We start from the raw sequence: 22,471 nt of genomic DNA on the forward strand, positions 1-22,471 counted from the left end.
GAGATTACCTGCCAGGTAATACATAATGGGCACTTTTTGTAATTATTTTTCCTATCAAAGACTTGAAGAGTTAATGGTATCTTCAGTTTTGCATTAATCTACTAATGTAGCTTTGTAGGTGAAACAGGTTCTGTATCTTTAACCTCTTCTTCAGTTGTTGCTATGTGGTTTTTAATCTGCCAATGTTTGAACTATATTATTACAATTTTCCAACCGTATTGTCATAATTAAATAATAAATATGTATCAAAAAGTTTCAAGGCCTTTACAATATTTTCAACCCCAGAAAAATATGGTGAAAATAACAAATTTTAGAGGCAAATGTTCTCAGTATATATTTTTTTTTACAATATGTTCGTTGAGCTAAGCTATGGCTAACTTAAACAAACATAAAGCTTAGTAGATAAGAAAGGTTAAGACCAATAGAATCAGTATTCTCAAACTTATCCTCCTATATTATTATTATCTCTCCCCACACACACCCTTCCCTCTGTAATTACCTAAGTGTGTAATTACCTAAGTGTAGTTACAGGATGAGAGCTACGCTCGTGGTGTTCCGTCTTCCCAGCACTCTTTGTCATATAACGCTTTGAAACTACTGACGGTCTTGGCCTCCACCACCTTCTCACCTAACTTGTTCCAACCGTCTACCACTCTGTTTGCGAAAATGAATTTTCTTATATTTCTTCGGCATCTGTGTTTAGCTAGTTTAAATCTGTGACCTCTTGTTCTTAAAGTTCCAGGTCTCAGGAAATCTTCCCTATCGATTTTATCAATTCCTGTTACTATTTTGTATGTAGTGATCATATCACCTCTTTTTCTTCTGTCTTCTAGTTTTGGCATATTTAATGCCTCTAACCTCTCCTCGTAGCTCTTGCCCTTCAGTTCTGGGAGCCACTTAGTAGCATGTCTTTGCACCTTTTCCAGTTTGTTGATGTGCTTCTTAAGATATGGGCACCACACAACTGCTGCATATTCTAGCTTTAGCCTAACAAAAGTCGTGAACAATTTCTTTAGTATATCGCCATCCATGTGCTTAAAAGCAATTCTGAAGTTAGAAATGCGTGGCGTAGGCTCCTCGCACAATATTCTTTATGTGGTCCTCAGCTGATAGTTTTCTATCTAGAACCACCCCTAGATCTCTTTCTTTATCAGAATTCTTTAAAGATTTCTCACATAATATATAGGTTGTGTGGGGTCTATGTTCTCCTATTCCACATTCCATAACATGGCATTTATAAACATTAAATTCCATTTGCCAAGTGGTGCTCCATATACTTATCTTGTCCAGGTCTTCTTGAAGGGCATGACAATCATCTAAGTTTCTTATCCTTCCTATTATCTTAGCATCATCAGCAAACATGTTCATATAATTCTGTATACCAACTGGTAGATCATTTATGTAGACAATAAGCATCACTGGTGCAAGAACTGAACCCTGTGGTACTCCACTTGTGACATTTCTCCAGTCTGATACATTGCCTCTGATCACAGCCCTCATTTTTCTATCAGTCAGAACATTTTTCTGACTGATAATGCGAATTCCCTGTGTGTGTGTGTGTGTGTACTCACCTAGTATTTGAAGATCCTAGTACTCACCTAGTTGAACTTGCGGGAGTTGAGTTTTGGTTGTTGGTCCTGCCTCTCAACTGTCAATCATCTGGTGTACAGATTCTTGAGCCTACTGGGCTCTTATCAAATCTACATATGAAACTGTGTATGGAGTTTGCCTACACCACATCACTGCTTAATGCATTCCATTTGATAACTACTCTTGACACTGAACAAATTCTTTCTAATATCTCTGTGGCTTATTTGGGTACGAAGTTTCTACCTGTTTCCACTTGTTTGTGTTCCACCCATGCTAAATAGTTTGTCTTTGTCCACCCTGCGAATTCCCTTGAGAAGTTTGTAGGTTATCATGTCTTCTTTACTCCTCTGTCTTCCAGGGATCTGAGGTTTAGCTCCCATAGCCTTTCCTCGTTGCTCATACCTCTCAGTTCCGGGACTAGTTTGGTGGCAAATTAGTCTGAATCTTTAACTTTGTCTTGTGTTTAACTTGGTATGGACTCCAGGCTGGAGGTGGATTACTCCAGGATTGGTCTGACATAAGTAGTTTACAAGGTCTTAAACGATTCCTTACACAAGTTTCTAAAATCTAAAGGCAGTTCTTATGTTGGCCAATCTAGCATATGCCGCTGATGATGTCCTTTTGATGTGGGCTTCTTTGACAGGTTAGGTGTGATTTCAACTCCCCAGATTTTTCTCTCTATTTGTGTTTATATTTCTCTATTTCATTTAGTTTCATAAGCAGTGAGGTAGAGTTGTGCTGTGATGTGGTGGTGTGTTACCTACTAGTGTCAAGTGGTCAAGATACAGCGTGAGTCATAGACATGTAAGATGTGTTGATGTTACAGACGATGCACTCGAGTGTTATGACCTGGGAAGATAAGTGCCGCCCCGGGTGTGCCTGTGCCACTGGTTACGTCAGGGACCCCGAGACTGACACTTGCATCCTCCGCAGCGACTGCCCTTGTCACCACGGTGGCCGCTCTTATCAAGATAATTCCTCCATCTCTCAAGACTGCAACACCTGGTAAGTCTCTCTTTGCTTTTGTTTGCAACACCTGGTAAGTCTCTCTTTGCTTCTGTTTGCAACACCTGGTAAGTCTCTCTTTGCTTCTGTTTGCAACACCTGGTAAGTCTCCTAACTTCCTTTTGCAACACCTGGTAAGGCTCTTAACTTCCCTTTGCAACACCTGGTAAGGCTCTTAACTTCCCTTTGCAACACCTGGTAAGGCTCTTAACTTCCCTCTGCAACACCTGGTAAGGCTCTTAACTTCCCTTTGCAACACCTGGTAAGGCTCTCTTAACTTCCCTGGGGTTATGGAGGCTTAAGACCTATTAACCTCTAGAGGAATATTAAACCACCACAATAGCTTACTGACAAGCAAACAAGAATGCTTTAATCCTGATAAATGTTCAGGAGTAAACTCGCAGTGTACCTACACCCGAAGAGAGTTCTGAGTGTACATGATCATATGTGTTCTTCTTTACCTTTCTTGAATATATATTTTGACAGTAGTAATGCTATTATTAAGCAGAAATGAATAAGGCCAATTTTTACTTGACAATATACTTGTCAGTACAGTGTCACCTCGATTAACGAGCGGCTCTATCTATGAGCATTTTGAGTAACGAGCAAGCCACTCGCAGAACATTTGTCTCTACTAACGAGCTTTTCCTCGATTAACGAGCGTTTCCGCTGGTTCTTGGACACGTTTTACGACAATTTTGTTGTTGTTTCGCAAGACGTGTTTTCCACATGACGAGCTCGGTGCCGGAATGGATTAAACTCATTATTCGAGGTGCCACTGTATAAGCAAAGAAAGGTATATTTGTCTAAATTTTACCTCATAGTCAAGTTGTTGGTATTATGGTCTTGAAAAGCTGTGACACTGATGCAAATGGTTCTTGCCAAGGTTGACCATTATTCTGTAATTATGGCCCTCAAATTCACCCTCTTCCCCCCCAAATAACAACACAGGGTGGTGGTGTTACTACCAGTAACACATGAGGAATGAGGTAACAAAATCACATAGAGCACCATGGCCTTAAGGTCCTCAGAAGATTACCTCACACAAAGACATATAAAAACCTCTACCACCTGGTATACATAATGAACAACAGCAGAAATAATCAGACGACACACTAGAAAGTGAAGGGACGACGACATTTCGGTCCGTCCTGGACCATTCTCAAGTCGATTGAGAATGGTCCAGGACGGACCGAAACGTCGTCGTCCCTTCACCTTCTAGTGTGTGGTCTGGTCAACATACTTTAGCCACGTTATTGTGACTCATCGCCTGCAGCAGAAATGATCCATATAAATACATACACTGTACTGTTACATGTGTATAAATCTAGCAGGCTCATTACCCAAATAAGGTCACAAATCATGGACCAAACGCTAACAGGTCCGCTCGCCTGAAGAGATCAGAGAGTAGTGGCATCTTGAGGCAAGCTTGTCGAGAGGCGACACTGTAACCAATTTCAATAAGTCAACTGATCTTCGGCTTTCAAATACAGTATCTCTATCTCATTTACAACATAAACTTACTCAGGAACTTCTAAGTTAATATACAACAACTTAAGAGTATAAGGCACAACCTTACATAATGATATATAATAATAATTCAATACATTAAAGAAATTATCACGAAATGCAAATTTTTTTAGAATTCGCATGGATACGAGATGGCAACACTGGCAAAGTCGGTACATCAGTAGGGGAGAAGGGAGGGGGGGGGGGGTTAGGGAGGATTCAGTGACATCACCAACGGTTGTACATATGCATACAATATATAAAATATATTAGATATATACAACATGTGTATCAAAAGATTGTTTAAGTGGAAAACGTTTCACAGTGCCATAATTTCATATAATGTCCTGACAATGGGACAATGCAAGGTACAACACTAAAATGGAAACTAATCAGTATACGTATGAATAATATATCTGGAAACTAAATGTATACATTCTCCAACATGGTCCACATAATGTTACCTATAAAGCATTTGTGTAGCATTACATACAATGAGCATACAAGATGTTTTTCAAACTCCATGACATTAGGCTACTGCTATAATTAGATATTTAATATATATATATATATCCACAATTACATGGCATACAACTTTGATACAGAATTAATATAGACTTGGAAATGTATGTCACACATTGACAATACATAAAATAAGAATAATGTATGGTAACATGAGATTGCATCATAACACAATATTCGTGATATGAGGCTATCAGCCAAGATATCACTGTATAGTTTGAGCACACTCATACACCAATCTCAGTATGATCATTCTGGTGTATGCATGGTCATAACAGGGGTAAGTGGTAGTTTTTGCACTGGTAGAGGCGAGGGGGGGTACTGCGCAGCTAGTTTTCACCTCTGACAGCGGCTGGCTCTGTTCCCTCTGGGTATGCTGTCCTCTTGCAAGGTTTTTCTTTTCTTTTTCTTTTTGCCTGGTGGGGGGGTCTGCCTTGGTGTTCCTTCCCCCTTATACTAGGGTTGTTTGTTTGGTGGTACCCCCTGCTTCGCCCTCATGAGTGGACATGTCCCAGGGGTTCAGCATTAGCAGTGTTGATTGGTAGCTTGGGGTGCCGGTTAGCAGTACCCTGCCTGGGTAAACCCTTAGCAGACCCAGTCTAGGGGCCCTGGGAAACCCCATGGGGCATTCGGGACCATTGGATGTGATCCCTGAGTCCCCTCTCGCCGTGTGTTAGTTTGAGGGTTGCTCTCTCCCCTTGTCTCAGGGCAACGCTCATTGTTTTTGCCTCCGTCATGCTGTCTGTTGGGTCGGTGACACATTCGACCTAGAGTCCTGCGAGCTTTGTTGCTTGTATATGACTCAGTTCACCCATTCTGATGATATTATTCTGGTGCAGGCGGCTCGGGCGTTGCAAGATAGGTTGTTGCAGCGTACTTGTTAGGTTGCTTACCTGGATACCCCGTTTTGTTTATAGGGACCCTGGACTTGGGTGTTAGTCACTTCAGCCTTGGTTCCATCTGCGCCCCCTCGTTCTTTCCCTGCTGTGGTTCATAAGGTCCCCTTCCCCCCTGCTTCCGGCTCCTAAGCGTTTGAAGGCTTCAAGCTCGGGGCAGGGTTTTGAGGTTTCTGAGCAGTTTCGGGGGCTGCTTTTTCCAGGGCTGGATACGGAGGCATTCAAGTCCGTTCTTCCAGCCATAGCTCCGGGATATGACCAGTGGGCCCATTCTCTTCCTGCTAATTCGGCCGCCCCGGCTTTTTCTTGTGTGGCCAGGGCTTGAGAGGATGACTTGCCCCTGGGACCTGACGTGGAGGTTCCCGGGGTTAGATAGGGGCTGGCTTGAGGGCCTTGGGTCCCATTGGACCCCACCTGGGTTTTCCAACCCTCTGGGTGGGACTTTCGGTTACAAGGAGTGGGGATTTTCCTTTCCCCCCTCTGTGTACGAGTTCGTAGGGCATCGGCCCCTCCCTGGGTTCGGTTGTGTGTCCCTTGGGTCCATTGGTTCCATCCTTCCTGTGGGTGATTTTACCACTTCTCACCCTTCTTTTCTGGGACATGTATTCTTCTACGTCATGTCATCATATTCTCATCGTCTCGGGATCCTGAATGACCGTTGGTCGCGAATGCCACTGGGCCTGAGTGAGCCTCCGTGCTTTTGTGCATGCTTCTCAAGAGTCTCAAAGGTTCGGGAAGATCTTCGTTTCTTCCAATATTGTTGGAACGTCTGTCATCTGCTGATGAAGCTTACTCCAGTCTTTTCTCGGGATCGTTGGTCCTCTTCCGTCCTACTTATCGTCTTTCGATATTATCTCATTCTTTTCTCGTTACATCTTATCTCTGTACTCTGTCTCGACATTACAACCAGAATAGGGGTTTGTTTTGTGGCGCTTACCTTTCTGGGTGCCTGTCCCGGTCGATGGCAGATATAGAATGCTCCAAAATCACATGTGCATTCTATGGGTCATTGCTCTCCATGACTCTCTGAGGGGGCCAGGTTCTGGCTCATGGTCCCCGGTAGGCCTAGAACTCCCCCCAAATTGACTGATGCCAAAGTTAGGGATATCCATATCAGCCTGGATAGCTCCAGGGAGCCTCTAGGACTTACCCAGAAAATGACGTTTCATTACATTCAACGCTGGTTTTTTCATGTTTTCTTTTGTAAATGAAGACTTGTGCAAAGTATGTGATGATTTCCAATTTGTACTCTGTCAAAAGTAAAAAAGAAAATAGTTTTATTTATTGTCGAATACACTCTTGTTCCATGTGCTCATAAAACGCTGTCCAATCAACTACCAGTGTAGATACAAGCTGTAGGGAAAAGGGTAAACACACACGCTTTTCCAGATATGCTACAAGAACATACTGGAGTACAGTCTGGCTAATTTCCTACAGTTTATGAGATGTTTCATTATGTGTTACCTGTTTCCGTCACAGTGTATGCACAGGCGGCCACTGGGTGTGCACTGCTGCACAGTGTCCTGGCATCTGTACCGCCTGGGGGGACTCCCACTACAAGACGTTTGATGGCCGCCTCTACGAGTTCCAAGGGGCTTGTGACTACATCCTCGCCAAGGGCAGTCACACTAATAAAGGACATTTTGACATCACAGTACAGGTGTGTATGGAAAGAATTTTAATATTGTTAAATATTATTACAATGCTAAACAAAAGACTGCATCAAGACTTAATTACGACTGCCAAACGTAAACACTGGTGTGTTGATCAGTGGTAAGCACTTATTTTTGTCATGAAAAACATTGACTTGTTTGTTCTTTCCTCCTTGTCTGAGAGAGATGCCTTCAGTAATTATATATTGGTATATTGCAAATTTATAACTTGAATATTAATACACTTAAATATTTTATTTTAGTATTAAGTGTATTAATACACTTAAATATAAACTAACATTTAAAGCACTGAGACTGTAAACACCTTGTATGTGACAGCTTAAACAATAATATATCAATGAATAGTGATTGGAGAAAGTTATCATATCAGCAACATAGAGGCTCTGTCACTTACCTATTTTATGCATATATGTAGATAATTTGATGCAGCTGAACTAGACACGTTTTATAGAGAGGCTACCTTAACTACATTGTAACACAGAATATTGAATGTTTAGGATGGCGTCATGCTAATAGTAGCAGATCTCTGGCGTTTCATTGAGACCTTGAATTGGCCAATTTGCCTGATCGTTACTGTGTTTAAATTGCTTCAGCCAATAATCGTAAATGTCATTCGTACACAGTTTGATACATGCAAATAAATGAAGGACTCGTGGAATGGCCGCTCATGCTTAACAAGCTTGTTATAAAGCTGGATTTGGGCATAGTTATGCCAAAGGAAGTAGCAGGTTAGCATAAATGGAGTGAACACAGAGTAGGAAAGCAGTACAAGTGAAATGCTATTGGGCTCTACCTCTGGAGCTCTACACCCTGGGCTTTACCTCAGGGGTGCTTGCCATGGAGCTCTACTCCCCAGAGCTCTTCCCCCAGAGCTCTACCCCCGGGGTTCTACTATGGAACTCTACCCCGGGGCTCTTTTCCCCGAATCTTCCCCAGGAACTCTACCCCTGGGGCTCTACCCCCAGAGTGCTATCCCTGGAGCTCTACCTTTGGCACTCTTTGCCCAGAGCTCTACCCCCGAAGCTCCACCCAGTAATTTGTTCCCAGAGACGGATCGTAAGTCGAAATATCATAAGTCGAAGCGATTTTTCCCATAAGAAATAAAGGGAATTGAATTAATCCATTCCCCACCCTCCAAAATATTAACTTACAAATACATTTTATACTGAATACAATGTTTTTTTTCCAACTACAATATAGTGCATATGTTTATCTAACCTTTATGGAGGACTCATGATGCGTATGGAAGATGGTGAGGAGGACATGTCTATGTAAAAATAAATACCAAATTCCACTCACTTTGGCTGTGGGGACGTGGACAAGGTGCGCTGTGATGTCATCAGGGCCTGGTCGCCCGTGGGTGAATCGCCCAGACACGGTCGCGCAGGCCATTCAAGCACCGGGTGTTGCCATAAATATATTTTCAATTATTTGTTCTATGTATTTCCAATGTGGTTTTATTTGTTTGTTATCGTATATGATGCATATTTGTGTCCCTTACAATATGTATACAATAGAACGTTCCTAATGTTCCATGGCACTGTGATACATGTGTCAGTAATGTGTCCTCAATACATGTATATTGTCGCAATATTACCTGTTAAAAATTCACTAAAATTACGATATGTACAGTTTCACACACTATATACACAATAACACACTGTATTACACACTCAGTACTTCGGAAGTGAGTAATAATCAACGAAGTAGTCCATGGTACACAGCGCGACTTCTCTCTTGTTGCACCACGTACAGATAGATTTTCGCTTACTGTTTCTTCGTTCTGTGTGCTTGCAAATAACGCACTCACGTACACCCTTGGCTTTAGTACTTGTAGGTGGTATGTAGCCAAGCTTGTAAAGCATAAGGTAGTATTGAAAAGATTATAGGAAAAGATCAATTTGTAAGGTAGTTTTGAAAAGATTATAGGAAAAGATCAATTTGTAAGGTAGTTTTGAAAAGATCGCTTTGTAAGGTCCCACACAATTAGAGATTCAGCCACCCTCGAAGAGTGTCCGTCAATCTAAAAGACATTCAGGCATTCTGCAAGAGATTCAGTCAGCTTCAAAGAGTGTCAGTTAATCTGGAAGAGGTTCAGCTATTCTTGAAAATATATATGGAAAACACCACCATGGAAGCCGCTAACAATGTTCATCTATGCTACTTGTATCAGATGCGCCATCACTGAATGCAGAAAATGATTCATCTATGTATCATCTATATAAATTGGAGATGGCATAAATGGGCAAGGGTGGCGCTCAGAGCTACAACTGGATACTCTTGCTGTATCGTCCTCATAGGTGCTGTATCACTTACATCCGACCGTTGTGTTAGGTTCTTATTGCGCCTAGCTTCACCAATATCATGACCCTTATGTTCTTCAAACAATAAGGTTTGAATTTCACCGACAGAGCGCGGTCTTTTAACACCACATCGGACAGGTGTTTGGGAGCCAGAGGTGCAAGCTCCACCTATGGTTGCTTACTCAGTACTAACCCAGCCAGCAGCCATAGGGCATTCTGGTAATTTTTTCCAAAATGGCTGCCTCTCACTGGAGGTCCTAAGAGTTCATTTCGTACACAACCAACCTTGCTCACATTTTGAATGGGTACGAAAAAATAAAAAAGAGTTTTCTCGGTTGGCACAGTTTCCCACGACCGAGTTTTCTCCGTTGGCACAGTCCAGTGTTAAAACTAACAAAATATTTGCAGATTTAGTGTAATGCTGAAAAAATGTTAGATTCTAAGTGTAGGAAACGAGAATAGATTTGGTCATTATTAGCACGAATTGTGAGCTGATAAATCACTGTTATAAATGTTAGAAATAAACCAAGTAGGGTTATAGGATGCATTCTAAGATGCACTAGTAAACAAGTACCACTAAATCACACCAATGTCATGTATATCAATGAGAAAATTAATTGGAGCACTGAGGTGACTCGAACCCACGATCACAGTTCACAGCACAGTACAGCCGCTTTCCTTACCCCTGCACCACGTCATGGCATAAAATATACAACTTGGGATTCCGCTGATTCCGCAGGAAGTCTGGAGGCTTCTACTGATGTCAGTCCAGGTTTTATATATAACTGCCATGCACTCTGGTGTAGGTAAGGTGCTCGGTTGAGGCACCCTGATCGCTGGTTCCAGTCACTTCAGTGCTCCAACTGACGTTCTCAAGAGAGGCAATGCTTATATTCAACCTTTATCCTGCTCGTGTGAGGCAAGATCATGCTCTTTAGTCTTGGGCGCCACACTGAAGAAGGGAAGTACATTCTCTCCAAACCTACCATGGGGAAAAAATGAAAGTAATAAATATTCTCTAGAATGGCAAGGAGTTAGGGCAGTATGACTGAGGGCAGGTCTTGTAGTATTACTACAACAGGTCTTGTAGTATGACTACAGCAGGTCTTGTATGAATGTATGACAGTATGATTATAACAGGTGTTGAAGTGCCATAGTTGTGGCTGGAGTGAACAGATGGTTGTACTGCTGTAGTTGTGGCTAGAGTGAACAGGTGTTACAGCCATAGTTGTGATGCTATCTCAAACTTGTACAATTTGAGGTAAGTTATTCAGTAGGCAGGAACAGTCGACACAGTTCAATGTGGCAAGGCTGCTGACGAGGTAAAATTTTCCATGTTAAGCAATGCTGACTAAAGACAAGAGACATAAACACACGCGTGTGTGCTTGTATTTGCTATTTGTTCCTGTAGCATTAAGCTGTTAGCTATTGGACCCCGCCTTTCTAATCGCCGACTATCTAATAAACTTTCTCCTGACCTATTTTTCTTCTATCATATGTACTACATATTTGACACACATACACAAACACACACACACACATATACGCAAGTGTTATATGACAAAGAGTGCTGGGAAGACGGGACACCACGAGCGTAGCTCTCATCCTGTAACTACACTTAGGTAATTACACTTATGTAATTACACACATACACACACACACACACACCACACACACACACACACACACACACACACACACACACACACACACACACACACACACACACACACACACACACACACACACACACACACACACACACACACACACACACACCACACACACACACACACACACACACACACACACACACACACACATCGTCAGGGTGCAGCCCGTAGCAGCTGTCTCACTCCCAAGGTACTTACTGATAGGTGAACATTGCATAGATGAAAGAATATCTGCCCATTTGTTTCTGCCTCCTCCGGGAATCGAACCCTGGCTCTTAGGACTGCAACCCCAAAATGCTGTCCTATCGGCTGTGAGGACCTGTGTGTGTGTGTAAAATTTTAAGTGTTATTACTAAACTTTCTATCCATACAAAATCTACATAAGTTACTGTGGTAGTTGGTGGTCTAGAGATTAAAATGGATGCATTATTCCACATATTTTGTTACATTTCTGTCTTTTAGCACAACTTGTGAAATTGATGATTGTAAGTGATGATTAAGATGTGTGTTTTGTGCAGAACGTGGCGTGTGGCACGGACGGAGTGACATGCGCGAAGTCCCTCACCCTGAGACTGGGCGTGGGAGACGTGCACGAGCAGCTGGAGTTCTCCCGCAGTAAACCCCTCCCACCCAGGTCAGTCCGCACACGCCTTGCCTTCCAGTCTAAAGTATCCTTTCCTAACTTTGTTAATGATATATCCAGAAAATAACTGCACTACATAATCATTTTTGTTGTTGTTAACCTATGCTTCAAATTGTGGGCGGCCGCGGTGAGCAAAGCAGCCGTGTGGTGGAAACACTGCCACTCTCTCTCGTCTTGACATGGTGCACCTGGGATCACTACTTTGTTTCAAGCATAGGTTACATGTGGACATGAGTGTGTCTGCTTCAGAAGACCTATTTGCCCAGGCAAGGCATCTCCACTGCCTTCCCTGGGCAAATAGGTCTTCTACAATTTCTTATGTTCATGCATTCTCAAGGAAAGAGATGCACGTCTGGTTGGAAGTAATAGGAGGGGTAAGATTAAAAAGCTTGAACACTTATAAGTCTTAAGCAGAAAGATATCAAGCTCGTTTTTATTACTATTTGCTGAAAAGTATTATTGGAAGATATCCTTCAAATTCTTTGTATAAATTATCCAAACTTTTACCAGAATAAATATTATATATATACATATATATATATATACACACACCCCACACACACACACACACACATACAAAGATGCGAGAAACAACTACATGTCAGTAAGGAGAGAGGCAGAGAGGAACTTTGAAAATGGTATAGCAGACAAATGTAAATCAGATCCAGGCCTTTCTATAGTCATTAAAAGCAAGCTACAGGTAAAGGCTACATACATACATACATACATATATTGTTATACTAGCAGGAACCTGACGTGGACCATCATCCGTGAGGCTGGAGTGTTCGTGTTCGCGGAGGTGCCGGACATGGGCCTGGTGCTACAGTGGGACCGTGGCACCCGCGCCTACCTCAGACTCGACCCTGTCTGGCGAGGCAAGGTAAGCTGCTCTCACATACTCTTATGAAGCCAAACATGGCAACACCTGCTGTGTTGTATGCTTATGGCAACACCTGCTGTGTTACATGCTTATGGCAACACCTGGCATGTTGCATGCTTATGGCAACACCTGCTGTGTTACATGCTTATGGCAACACACCGTGCTGCATGCTTATGGCAACACTTGCTGTGTTGCATGCTTATGGCAACACTTGCTGTGTTGCATGCTTATGGCAACACCTGCCGTGTTGCATGCTTATGGCAACACCTGCCGTGTTGCATGCTTATGGCAACACTTGCCGTGTTGCATGCTTATGGCAACACCTGCCGTGTTGCATGCTTATGGCAACACCTGCCGTGTTGCATGCTTATGGCAACACCTGCCGTGTTGCATGCTTATGACAACACCTGCTGTGTTGCATGCTTATGGCAACACCTGCCGTGTTGCATGCTTATGGCAACACCTGCCGTGTTGCATGCTTATGGCAACACCTGCCGTGTTGCATGCTTATGGCAACACCTGCCGTGTTGCATGCTTATGACAACACCTGCTGTGTTGCATGCTTATGGCAACACCTGCCGTGTTGCATGCTTATGGCAACACCTGCCGTGTTGCATGCTTATGGCAACACCTGCCGTGTTGCATGCTTATGGCAACACCTGCCGTGTTGCATGCTTATGGCAACACCTGCCGTGTTGCATGCTTATGGCAACACCTGCCGTGTTGCATGCTTATGGCAACACCTGCTGTGTTGCATGCTTATGGCAACACCTGCCATGTTGCATGCTTATGGCAACACCTGTCGTGTTGCATGCTTATAAGAACAGAGTATTTTCGTTGAGGCCAATCTTCATAATTGTGTCCACTAGTCACTCTTAATAAAACCTTAAGGATAAATATTCCGGCCCCTCTTTGTCTATCATGGATTCATTATAACTATATGTGTCTATTAATTGTTCTGTAAAATCATCATTTATCTAACAGAAGGGACAATTGCCACATTAATGGGTTATTGAAGTATGTAAACATTGAGGCATGGATATGATGCATTACTTGCAGGTGATGAGTGTGAGGGATGCTAGGCGGGTAATGTTGAATGTCGGAAATGTGAAGTTTAGATCAAATGAAATGTTAATGTTAAATGTGAATGTTGAAGTGCTTGATTAGTTTAAATGCCTATGATGTGTGGTTGATAAAAGGGGAGTTATTAAACCTGTGTTGAGAGTAGGGCCAGTCAGGAAGTTGAGAGTAGGGTCACTCAGGAAATTGAGAGTAGGGTCAGTCAGGAAGTTGAGAGTAGGGCCAGTCAGGAAGTTGAGAGTAGGGTCAGTCAGGAAGTTGAGATTAGGGTCAGTCAGGAAGTTGAGAGTAAGGCCAGTCAGGGAGTTGAGAGTAGGGCCAGTCAGGAAGTTGAGAGTATGGTCAGTCAGGAAGTTGAGAGTAAGGCCAGTCAGGAAGTTGAGAGTAGGGCCAGTCAGGAAGTTGAGAGTAAGGCCAGTCAGGAAGTTGAGAGTAGGGCCAGTCAGGAAGTTGAGAGTAGGGTCAATCATTAAGCCTGGTCATTACTAATGTGTACCTGCTGCAGGTGCATGGGCTGTGTGGTAACTACAACGGAAACGAGAGAGATGACTTCCAAACGCCGGGAGGTTCCAGTGAAGCGTTGGTGAACATCTTCGGAGACTCTTGGAGGCTGCACAGCTACTGCCCGGCCAGCGTTGCCATCAAGGCCAGTCCAGAGTGCTCACCTGCTTCATCTTGTCTTGTATTATATCTTAATAGTTGCTACATCATCAACCTGTTTTGTATAGTCATGGACAAATAGTAGTTGAATCTCACTATACTGTTCCTAACACATCTATACTGTTCTTAACACATCTATACTGTTCCTAACACATCTATACTGTTACTAGCACATCTATACAGTTACTAGCATTTCTATACTGTTACTAACACATCTATACTGTTATTAATACATCTATACTGTTACTAACACATCTATACTGTTACTAGCACATCTATACTGTTATTAATACATCTATACTGTTCCTAACACATCTATACTGTTACTAACACATCTATACTGTTATTAATACATCTATACTGTTCGTAACACATCTATACTGTTAGTAACACATCTATACTGTTATTAATACATCTATACTGTTACTAACACATCTATACTGTTAGTAACACATCTATACTGTTAGTAACACATCTATACTGTTATTAATACATCTATACTGTTACTAACACATCTATACTGTTAGTAACACATCTTTGCTGTTACTAACACATCTATACTGTTACTAACACATCTATACTGTTACTAACACATCTATACAGTTACTAGCATATCTATACTGTTACTAGCGAGATCTTTCAAAAGAAGATAGAGAGAAGCTGAAACTGAACCTCGCCGAGGCAAAACATTTAAATGAGAGCAGGAATGAAGAAGAAATAAATTCTTTTTTCTACAAAGTGATAGGGGTAGGCAAACCAGTAAAGTGGTACATAAAGGCAAACCAACAAAATCAATAGAGAGAGGGGGAGTGAAGAATAAGGAGAGGGGGAACAAGTTCCTGAAGATTGCATACACCAACATAGATGGAGTGAGATCGAAGATACTGGAGTTAAGTGATGTAATACAGCTGCAGACACCAGACATTGTTGCACTCACGGAGACAAAACTTGAAGATGTAATTTTAAATGAGGTCATATTCCCAAGGGGCTACTCAATTTGGAGACGGGACAGAAAAATTAGGAAAGGCGGTGGCGTTGCTGTGCTGGTAAAAGAACACCTAAAGGTGAAGGAAATAATGACTGCCAATCCACAAGAAGTTGACATAATAGCACTAGAGATCTGCTATGAGGATGATAAACTAATGATGATAAATGCATATAGTCCACCGCCAAGCAGCACATGGTCAAAGGAGGAGCTAGATAGTAAACGTGAAGGTCTTATAACAATAATGAGAGAGATTATAGCGAGAGCGGATAACGATAGATCACGACTGTTGATAGTCGGTGACTTCAACTTGAAATCCATAGACTGGGAAGCATATGAAGCTAAAACAGAAGATTTTTGGACCTGTAAATTTGTAGACCTCATCCTGGAAACATTCTTGTATCAACATGTTAAACAAGCTACGAGGATGAGGGAAGGGGACGTTCCCTCCATGCTAGATTTGATATTTACCAGGAAGGAGGAAGAGATATTTGACATTCAGTACCTTCCTCCCTTGGGTAAAAGTGACCATGTCTTTTTGGGAATAAAGTATGCAATGCGTTATAAGCTGGAAGAAAATAAGGAGGTTGAAGCAGTTGAAAAACCAGACTTCAGGAGAGGACATTATGGTGACCTTAGAAATTTTTTTAGTGAGTATAATTGGACAGACTTGATGCTAGGCAAGGAAGTGAATGAGATGTATGGCAAGTTTTGTGAAATATATGATAAAGGCACAAAAAAATTTATACCAAAACAGAGATGCAGGACCAGAAAACAGGATTGGTTCGACAGAAATTGTGAGAGGGCAAGAGACCAAAAGACACAAAAATGGAATCAGTATAGGAAGAGGCCAAACCCCCAAACATACCAGCGATACAAAGATGCGAGAAACAATTATACAGCAGTAAGGAGAGAGGCAGAAAGAAATTTTGAAAAAGGGATAGCAGATAAATGTAAAACAGAACCGGGCCTATTCTACAAATTCATAAACAACAAATTGCAGGTAAAGGATAATATCCAGAGGTTGGAAATGGGAAACAGATTCACGGAAAATGAAAAGGAAATGTGTGAAACATTAAATGAAAAGTTCCAAAGTGTGTTTGTACAAAATGAAATCTTCAGAGAACCAGACACAATAAGAATTCCAGAGAACAACATAGAGCGGATAGAGGTGTCTAGAGATGAAGTGGAAAATATGCTAAAGGAGCTCGGGAGGAACAAAGCAGCTGGCCCAGATGGCGTTTCACCATGGGTTCTGAGAGAATGTGCATCTGAGCTCAGCATTCCACTTCACCTGATCTTTCAGGCATCCCTGTGTACAGGAATCGTAGCAGACGTGTGGAAACAGGCTAACATAGTTCCAATCTACAAAAGTGGCAGCAGGGAAGACCCCCTCAATTATAGACCTGTATCATTGACAAGTGTAATAGTGAAAGTATTGGAAAAGCTAATCAAAACTAAATGGGTAGAACACCTGGAGAGAAATGATATAATATCAGACAGACAGTATGGTTTTCGATCAGGAAGATCCTGTGTATCGAATTTACTCAGTTTCTATGATCGGGCCACAGAGATATTACAGGAAAGAGATGGCTGGGTTGACTGCATCTATCTGGACCTAAAAAAGGCTTTCGACAGAGTTCCACATAAGAGGTTGTTCTGGAAACTGGAAAATAGTGGAGGGGTGACAGGTAAGCGTCTATCATGGATGAAAAATTTTCTGACTGATAGAAAAATGAGGGCAGTAATCAGAGGCAATGTATCGGAATGGAGAAATGTCACAAGTGGAGTACCACAGGGTTCAGTTCTTGCACCAGTGATGTTTATTGTGTACATAAATGATCTACCAGTTGGTATACAGAATTATATGAACATGTTTGCTGATGATGCTAAGATAATAGGAAGGATAAGAAATTTAGATGATTGTCATGCCCTTCAAGAAGACCTGGACAAAATAAGTATATGGAGCACCACTTGGCAAATGGAATTTAATGTTAATAAATGTCATGTTATGGAATGTGGAATAGGAGAACATAGACCCCACACAACCTATATATTATGTGAGAAATCTTTAAAGAATTCTGATAAAGAAAGAGATCTAGGAGTGGTTCTAGATAGAAAACTATCACCTGAGGACCACATTAAGAATATTGTGCAAGGAGCCTATGCAATGCTTTCTAACTTCAGAATTGCATTTAAATACATGGATGGCGATATACTAAAGAAATTGTTCATGACTTTTGTTAGGCCAAAGCTAGAATATGCAGCTGTTGTGTGGTGCCCATATCTTAAGAAGCACATCAACAAACTGGAAAAGGTGCAAAGACATGCTACTAAGTGGCTCCCAGAACTGAAGGGCAAGAGCTACGAGGAGAGGTTAGAAGCATTAAATATGCCAAAACTAGAAGACAGAAGAAAAAGAGGTGATATGATCACTACGTACAAAATAGTAACAGGAATTGATAAAATCGACAGGGAAGACTTCCTGAGACCTGGAACTTCAAGAACAAGAGGCCATAGATTTAAACTAGCTAAACACAGATGCCGAAGAAATATAAGAAAATTCACCTTCGCAAATAGAGTGGTAGACGGTTGGAACAAGTTAAGTGAGAAGGTGGTGGAGGCCAAGACCGTCAGTAGTTTCAAAGCGTTATATGACAAAGAGTGCTGGGAAGACGGGACACCACGAGCGTAGCTCTCATCCTGTAACTACACTTAGGTAATTACACTTAGGTAATTACTAGCACTATACTGTTACTAGCATATCCATAATGTTACTAGCACATCTATACAGTTGCTAACATCTCTGTAGTGTTACTAACATCACTCTATACTGTCACTAATGACAAACTGTTTCTCCTTGATTCCTTGTAAAAAAAAACTGAGTATGAAAACAAGTGAAACAGATGGTCACAATGATGGGGAAACCAGAAATCCGTTTACTGTGACAATGCTGGAAGGTGACTGTGAGTGTGACACTGTGCACTGTGCCATGGCAGGGCAGCAAGCACTGAAACCCTATAACTGATACCAAGTTATCCTTTCATGCTCATGATCATAATGAGCGGCTAAATCAGTGTGGCTGTATGTAGCACTGAACAGGTCACAGATGATTCAAAAACTCTTTGATTTCCATTAATATGCCAATATGGTTTGAATAATTCTTAATTTTAACACTTTTGAAGTTGGATTCTCTAAGGATTGTATTAATAAACTTTTAATGTTAATGTTTAATGTTTCCGATCATGCTGAAAATCATTCGGCTACAAATAATTATAAGTAAGATTGTGTGGAAATAAACACAGTGAAATGAGAAAGGAGTTAAAAGGTTTTCAGCCAGTGAAGCCTTCATCAGTAACAAGACTGGATAAGAGAAGCAGAGAGAGGAAGTCATCAGTCTAGGTACTGATCAAGGCTTGACCAGCTGAAAACCTTTTAACTCCTTTCTCATTTCACTGTGCTTTTCCTCACACCTATGATCAGTGTTGTGGGATCGTCAGTTGCATGTTAGATTGTATATTAATATTGAGTCTCTGCCTACAGAACACGTGCAAGCTCCACCCACACAGGAAGGTGTGGGCGGCCGAGCAGTGTGCCATACTGAGATCAGAGGTCTTCACACCCTGCCACTCCGAAGTGCCCGTCCAACCCTACGAGGAGAGGTGAGATGATCTCCCTCTTCCTTAATCTTAATTTTCATTTTAATGTACTTCGATGTTAATACTGTAATCCAGACATAGTTCAGTGTGCTGTGCTTCTCGGTGTTTGGTTAACACAGCACTGATTGGTGGAGCGTACTGTGTGTGTGTGTAATTACCTAAGTGTAATTACAGGAGAGCTACGCTCCTGGTGTCCCGTCTTCCCAATACTCTTTGCAGTATAACACTTTGAAACTACTGACGGTTTTGGCCTCCACCACCTTCTCGCTTACCTTGTTCGAACCGTCTACCACTCTGTTTGCAAAAGAAAACTTTCTAATGTTTTTTCTGTGGGGAGCCCCTACAGCTCCCTGGAGCTTATCGGGCTAATGTACGTTATATTAGACTGGGACATTAGCTATGGAGTTCAGACCTACCAGGGACCAGTGCCAGAACCTGGCTCCTTCAGAGAGGTTTTAGGAAGCCATGGCCCTGGAAAACCCCCCTTGTGGTTGGAGCTTTTCCTTATCTGCCATCGACTGGGGTTAGGCACCCAGAAAGGTAGGCATAATAAAACAAACCCCACATGGTAAGAAACTAAAACAAAAAAACGAACAGAGAGGTAAAAACTCCCTACAATACCAAGGAAACAGGGAAACAAGCAAACATCACACTTTACTGCCGCGCCGATTGTCCGCGCAGCCCTGCCCGCCCCGAGAAGGGGAGGGAAGGGGAGGGGAGGGCCCCGGACCTCACTGTGCCGGCTACCTAGCATCAGTTCGGAAGCTAAGCTTCAACCAACACGAAAAAAACGCCGACCGGTAGGAGTGAGGGTTGCCTGGGAGCCTCCGGGGCTCACCCAGAAAATGGCGTTTCATTACATTCAACGCTGGTTTTCTGTGGGGAGCCCTTACGACTTCCTGGAGCTTCATACCCATAGAGAAGGAAAAGAATGGGCTGACCTGGGAGGCGGCTGCAACAAACTCTGCAACACAAAGTCGGACAACAGCAGCAACCTGCAACCCAAAGCAACATAAGAGCGCACAGGAGCAGACACACTCACAAATGAATGGGCGGCCAGAAACCTGTGAGACCCCCCAAATCATCATGCCCGAAATGAGCCCAAGACGTCACCAAACACGACAGCAAAAGCTGCCCAACCCAACCATCTCCTTCCTGTATTATTGCTGTGGCTCAATTATAAAAACTAAGTAGATTTGTTCTACAGGATCTTCCTTTTCAAAAACCATACTGTCTGTCCGTTATTAAGTAATTACTCTCTAGGTGTTCAACCCATTTGACTTTAACTATTGTTTCTAGTGTTTTGACTACCACGCTTGTTAATGATACGGGTCTATAATTTAGAGGTTCCTCTCAACGACCATTTTTATAGATTGCTACTATATTTCCCTTTTTCCATATATCTGCTAAGATTCCTGTGCATAAGGATGTCTGGAATATTAATTGGAGTGGAATGCTCAGCTTGCACATTCTTGCAGCACCGAAGGTGGAACTCCATCAGCTCCTACTGCTTTATTTCTTCCTAGCCCCTTGAGCAATTTTTCCACTTCATCTTGAGATACCTCTATGTATGGCTTGCTCTGGAATTAGTATTAGGTCCGGTTCCATGAAATCCTCATTTTGTACAAATACACTTTGGAACTGTTCATGTAGCATTTAACACATTTCTTGTTCATTCACAGTAGTCCTGTTCCCCCGTTCTCAATCTCTGGATTTTATTCTTTACATGCAGCTTTCTTTTAATGAATTTATAGAAAAGGTCTGGGTCAGTTTTATATTAATCTGCTATACCTTTTTGAAAGTTTCTTTTTGCCTCTCTCTTCACTGTTGTGTAATTGTTTCTTGCTTGCTTGCTTATAGTGCTGGTAAGTTTGTGGGTTAGGCCTCATCCTATATTGAACCCATTTTCTTGTATTTTCCTCTCTGGCCCTCTCACAATTTCTGATGAACCAATCCTGTTTCTGGTCCTGCATCTTTGTTTTAGTATGAATGTTTGTGTGCCTTCATTGTATATCTTGAAAAATTTGGCATACATCTCATTCACTTCCTTGCCTAGCAACAAGTCTATCCAATTTAACTCATTAAAAAAATTTAAGTTTCCCGTAGTGTCCTCTCTTGAAATCGAGTTTATCAACTGTTTTAATGTCCCCCATTCTCAGGTTATATTGGAAAGCATATTTAATGTCCAACAGGATATGATCACTCTTTCTTAAGAGACGAAGGTACTGGATGTCAAATATCTCTTCTCCTTTCCTGGTGAATATTGGATCCAATACTGACAGAACATTCCCTTCCCTCATTCTTGTGGCCTGCTTGATGTGTTGATACATAAATGTTCTCCATAATGAGGTTTACAAATCTGCTTGTCCATATGTCTTCCGTTCTTACTTTGTAAGCCTCCCAGTCATTTAAAGTTGAAGTCCCCCAGTACCAACAATTGCGTCATCTTGATTCCAGACCTGCAATGCCATTATTTGGCTTCAGACCCCAAAAAAGCACTAACGATGCACTTATTAGTATGATTAACTTGTTGATATATGCAACTCTTGATAAAAATGAGTTTTCTGTTGGGTTATTTGTTGGCCTACGTAAGGCTTTTGACACTGTCAGCCACCATAACCTTCTTCTTAAATTACATCATTATGGAGTCAGAGGTCACTCCCTGCAATATCTTCAGTCTTACCTTACTGACAGGCTCCAGTATGTTTCTCTGAATAATTCAATTTCTCCAACCCTACCCATCAACATTGGTGTTCTTCAGGGCAGCATACTTGGCCCTCTCCTCTTTCTCATCTACTTTAATGACTTTCCAAATGCTTCTCAACACCTCAAACCAATTCTATTTGCTGATGACACAATCTTCATTTTCTCCAGTCCTGACCCTCTTGCTCTAAATGTCACAGTGAATACTGAACTAAATAAAGTTCTTCTTTGGCTAACTGCCAACAAACTCACCCTCAACATTGACAAAACTTTCTATATTTTGGCAATAAATCCTCAAATCAAATTAATCTAAGGATAAACAATATCCAAATTAGTAACAAAGTAGATGGCAAATTCCTTGGGGTTCTCATAGATAACAAACTGAATTTCCAGGAACACATGCTAAATATATTTAAAAAAGTTTCTAAAACTGTTGGCATTCTTTCTAAGATCAGATATTATGTACCTCGCCCTGCCCTGGAGGCGCTCTATTACTTTCTTATCTATCCTTATCTCAATTATGGTATTTGTGCTTGGGGTTCTACTACACAAAATCATTTACGTCCTCTAATTATTCAACACAAAGCTGCTATTTGAACAATATCTAACTCTGGCCCCAGACAGCACTCAGTACCCTTACTCAAATACTAAGTTACTGCACATCCTCTCATGTGCACTCTATATATTTAA

At 41.8% G+C, this 22,471-nt stretch overlaps 1 protein-coding gene across 1 annotated transcript in view; it reads left to right on the plus strand.

Annotated features, from left to right (window-relative positions):
• The window catches only part of LOC138356208 (mucin-6-like), a 95,301-nt gene that overhangs the window by 52,632 nt on the left and 20,198 nt on the right, over positions 1–22,471 (plus strand). Inside the window, exons 21-27 of the mRNA XM_069311940.1 lie at positions 1–15; positions 2,417–2,595; positions 7,002–7,182; positions 11,690–11,805; positions 12,562–12,694; positions 14,280–14,420; positions 18,963–19,081. The exon at positions 1–15 is cut by the window's left edge and continues 124 nt beyond it. Of these exons, the coding sequence (XP_069168041.1) occupies positions 1–15; positions 2,417–2,595; positions 7,002–7,182; positions 11,690–11,805; positions 12,562–12,694; positions 14,280–14,420; positions 18,963–19,081 (884 nt within the window). The remainder of the gene's footprint in view (positions 16–2,416; positions 2,596–7,001; positions 7,183–11,689; positions 11,806–12,561; positions 12,695–14,279; positions 14,421–18,962; positions 19,082–22,471) is intronic.

The sequence above is a fragment of the Procambarus clarkii genome, chromosome 71 (assembly GCF_040958095.1).
Source record: "Procambarus clarkii isolate CNS0578487 chromosome 71, FALCON_Pclarkii_2.0, whole genome shotgun sequence".
In the NCBI taxonomy this organism is placed as follows: Eukaryota; Metazoa; Arthropoda; class Malacostraca; order Decapoda; family Cambaridae; genus Procambarus; species Procambarus clarkii.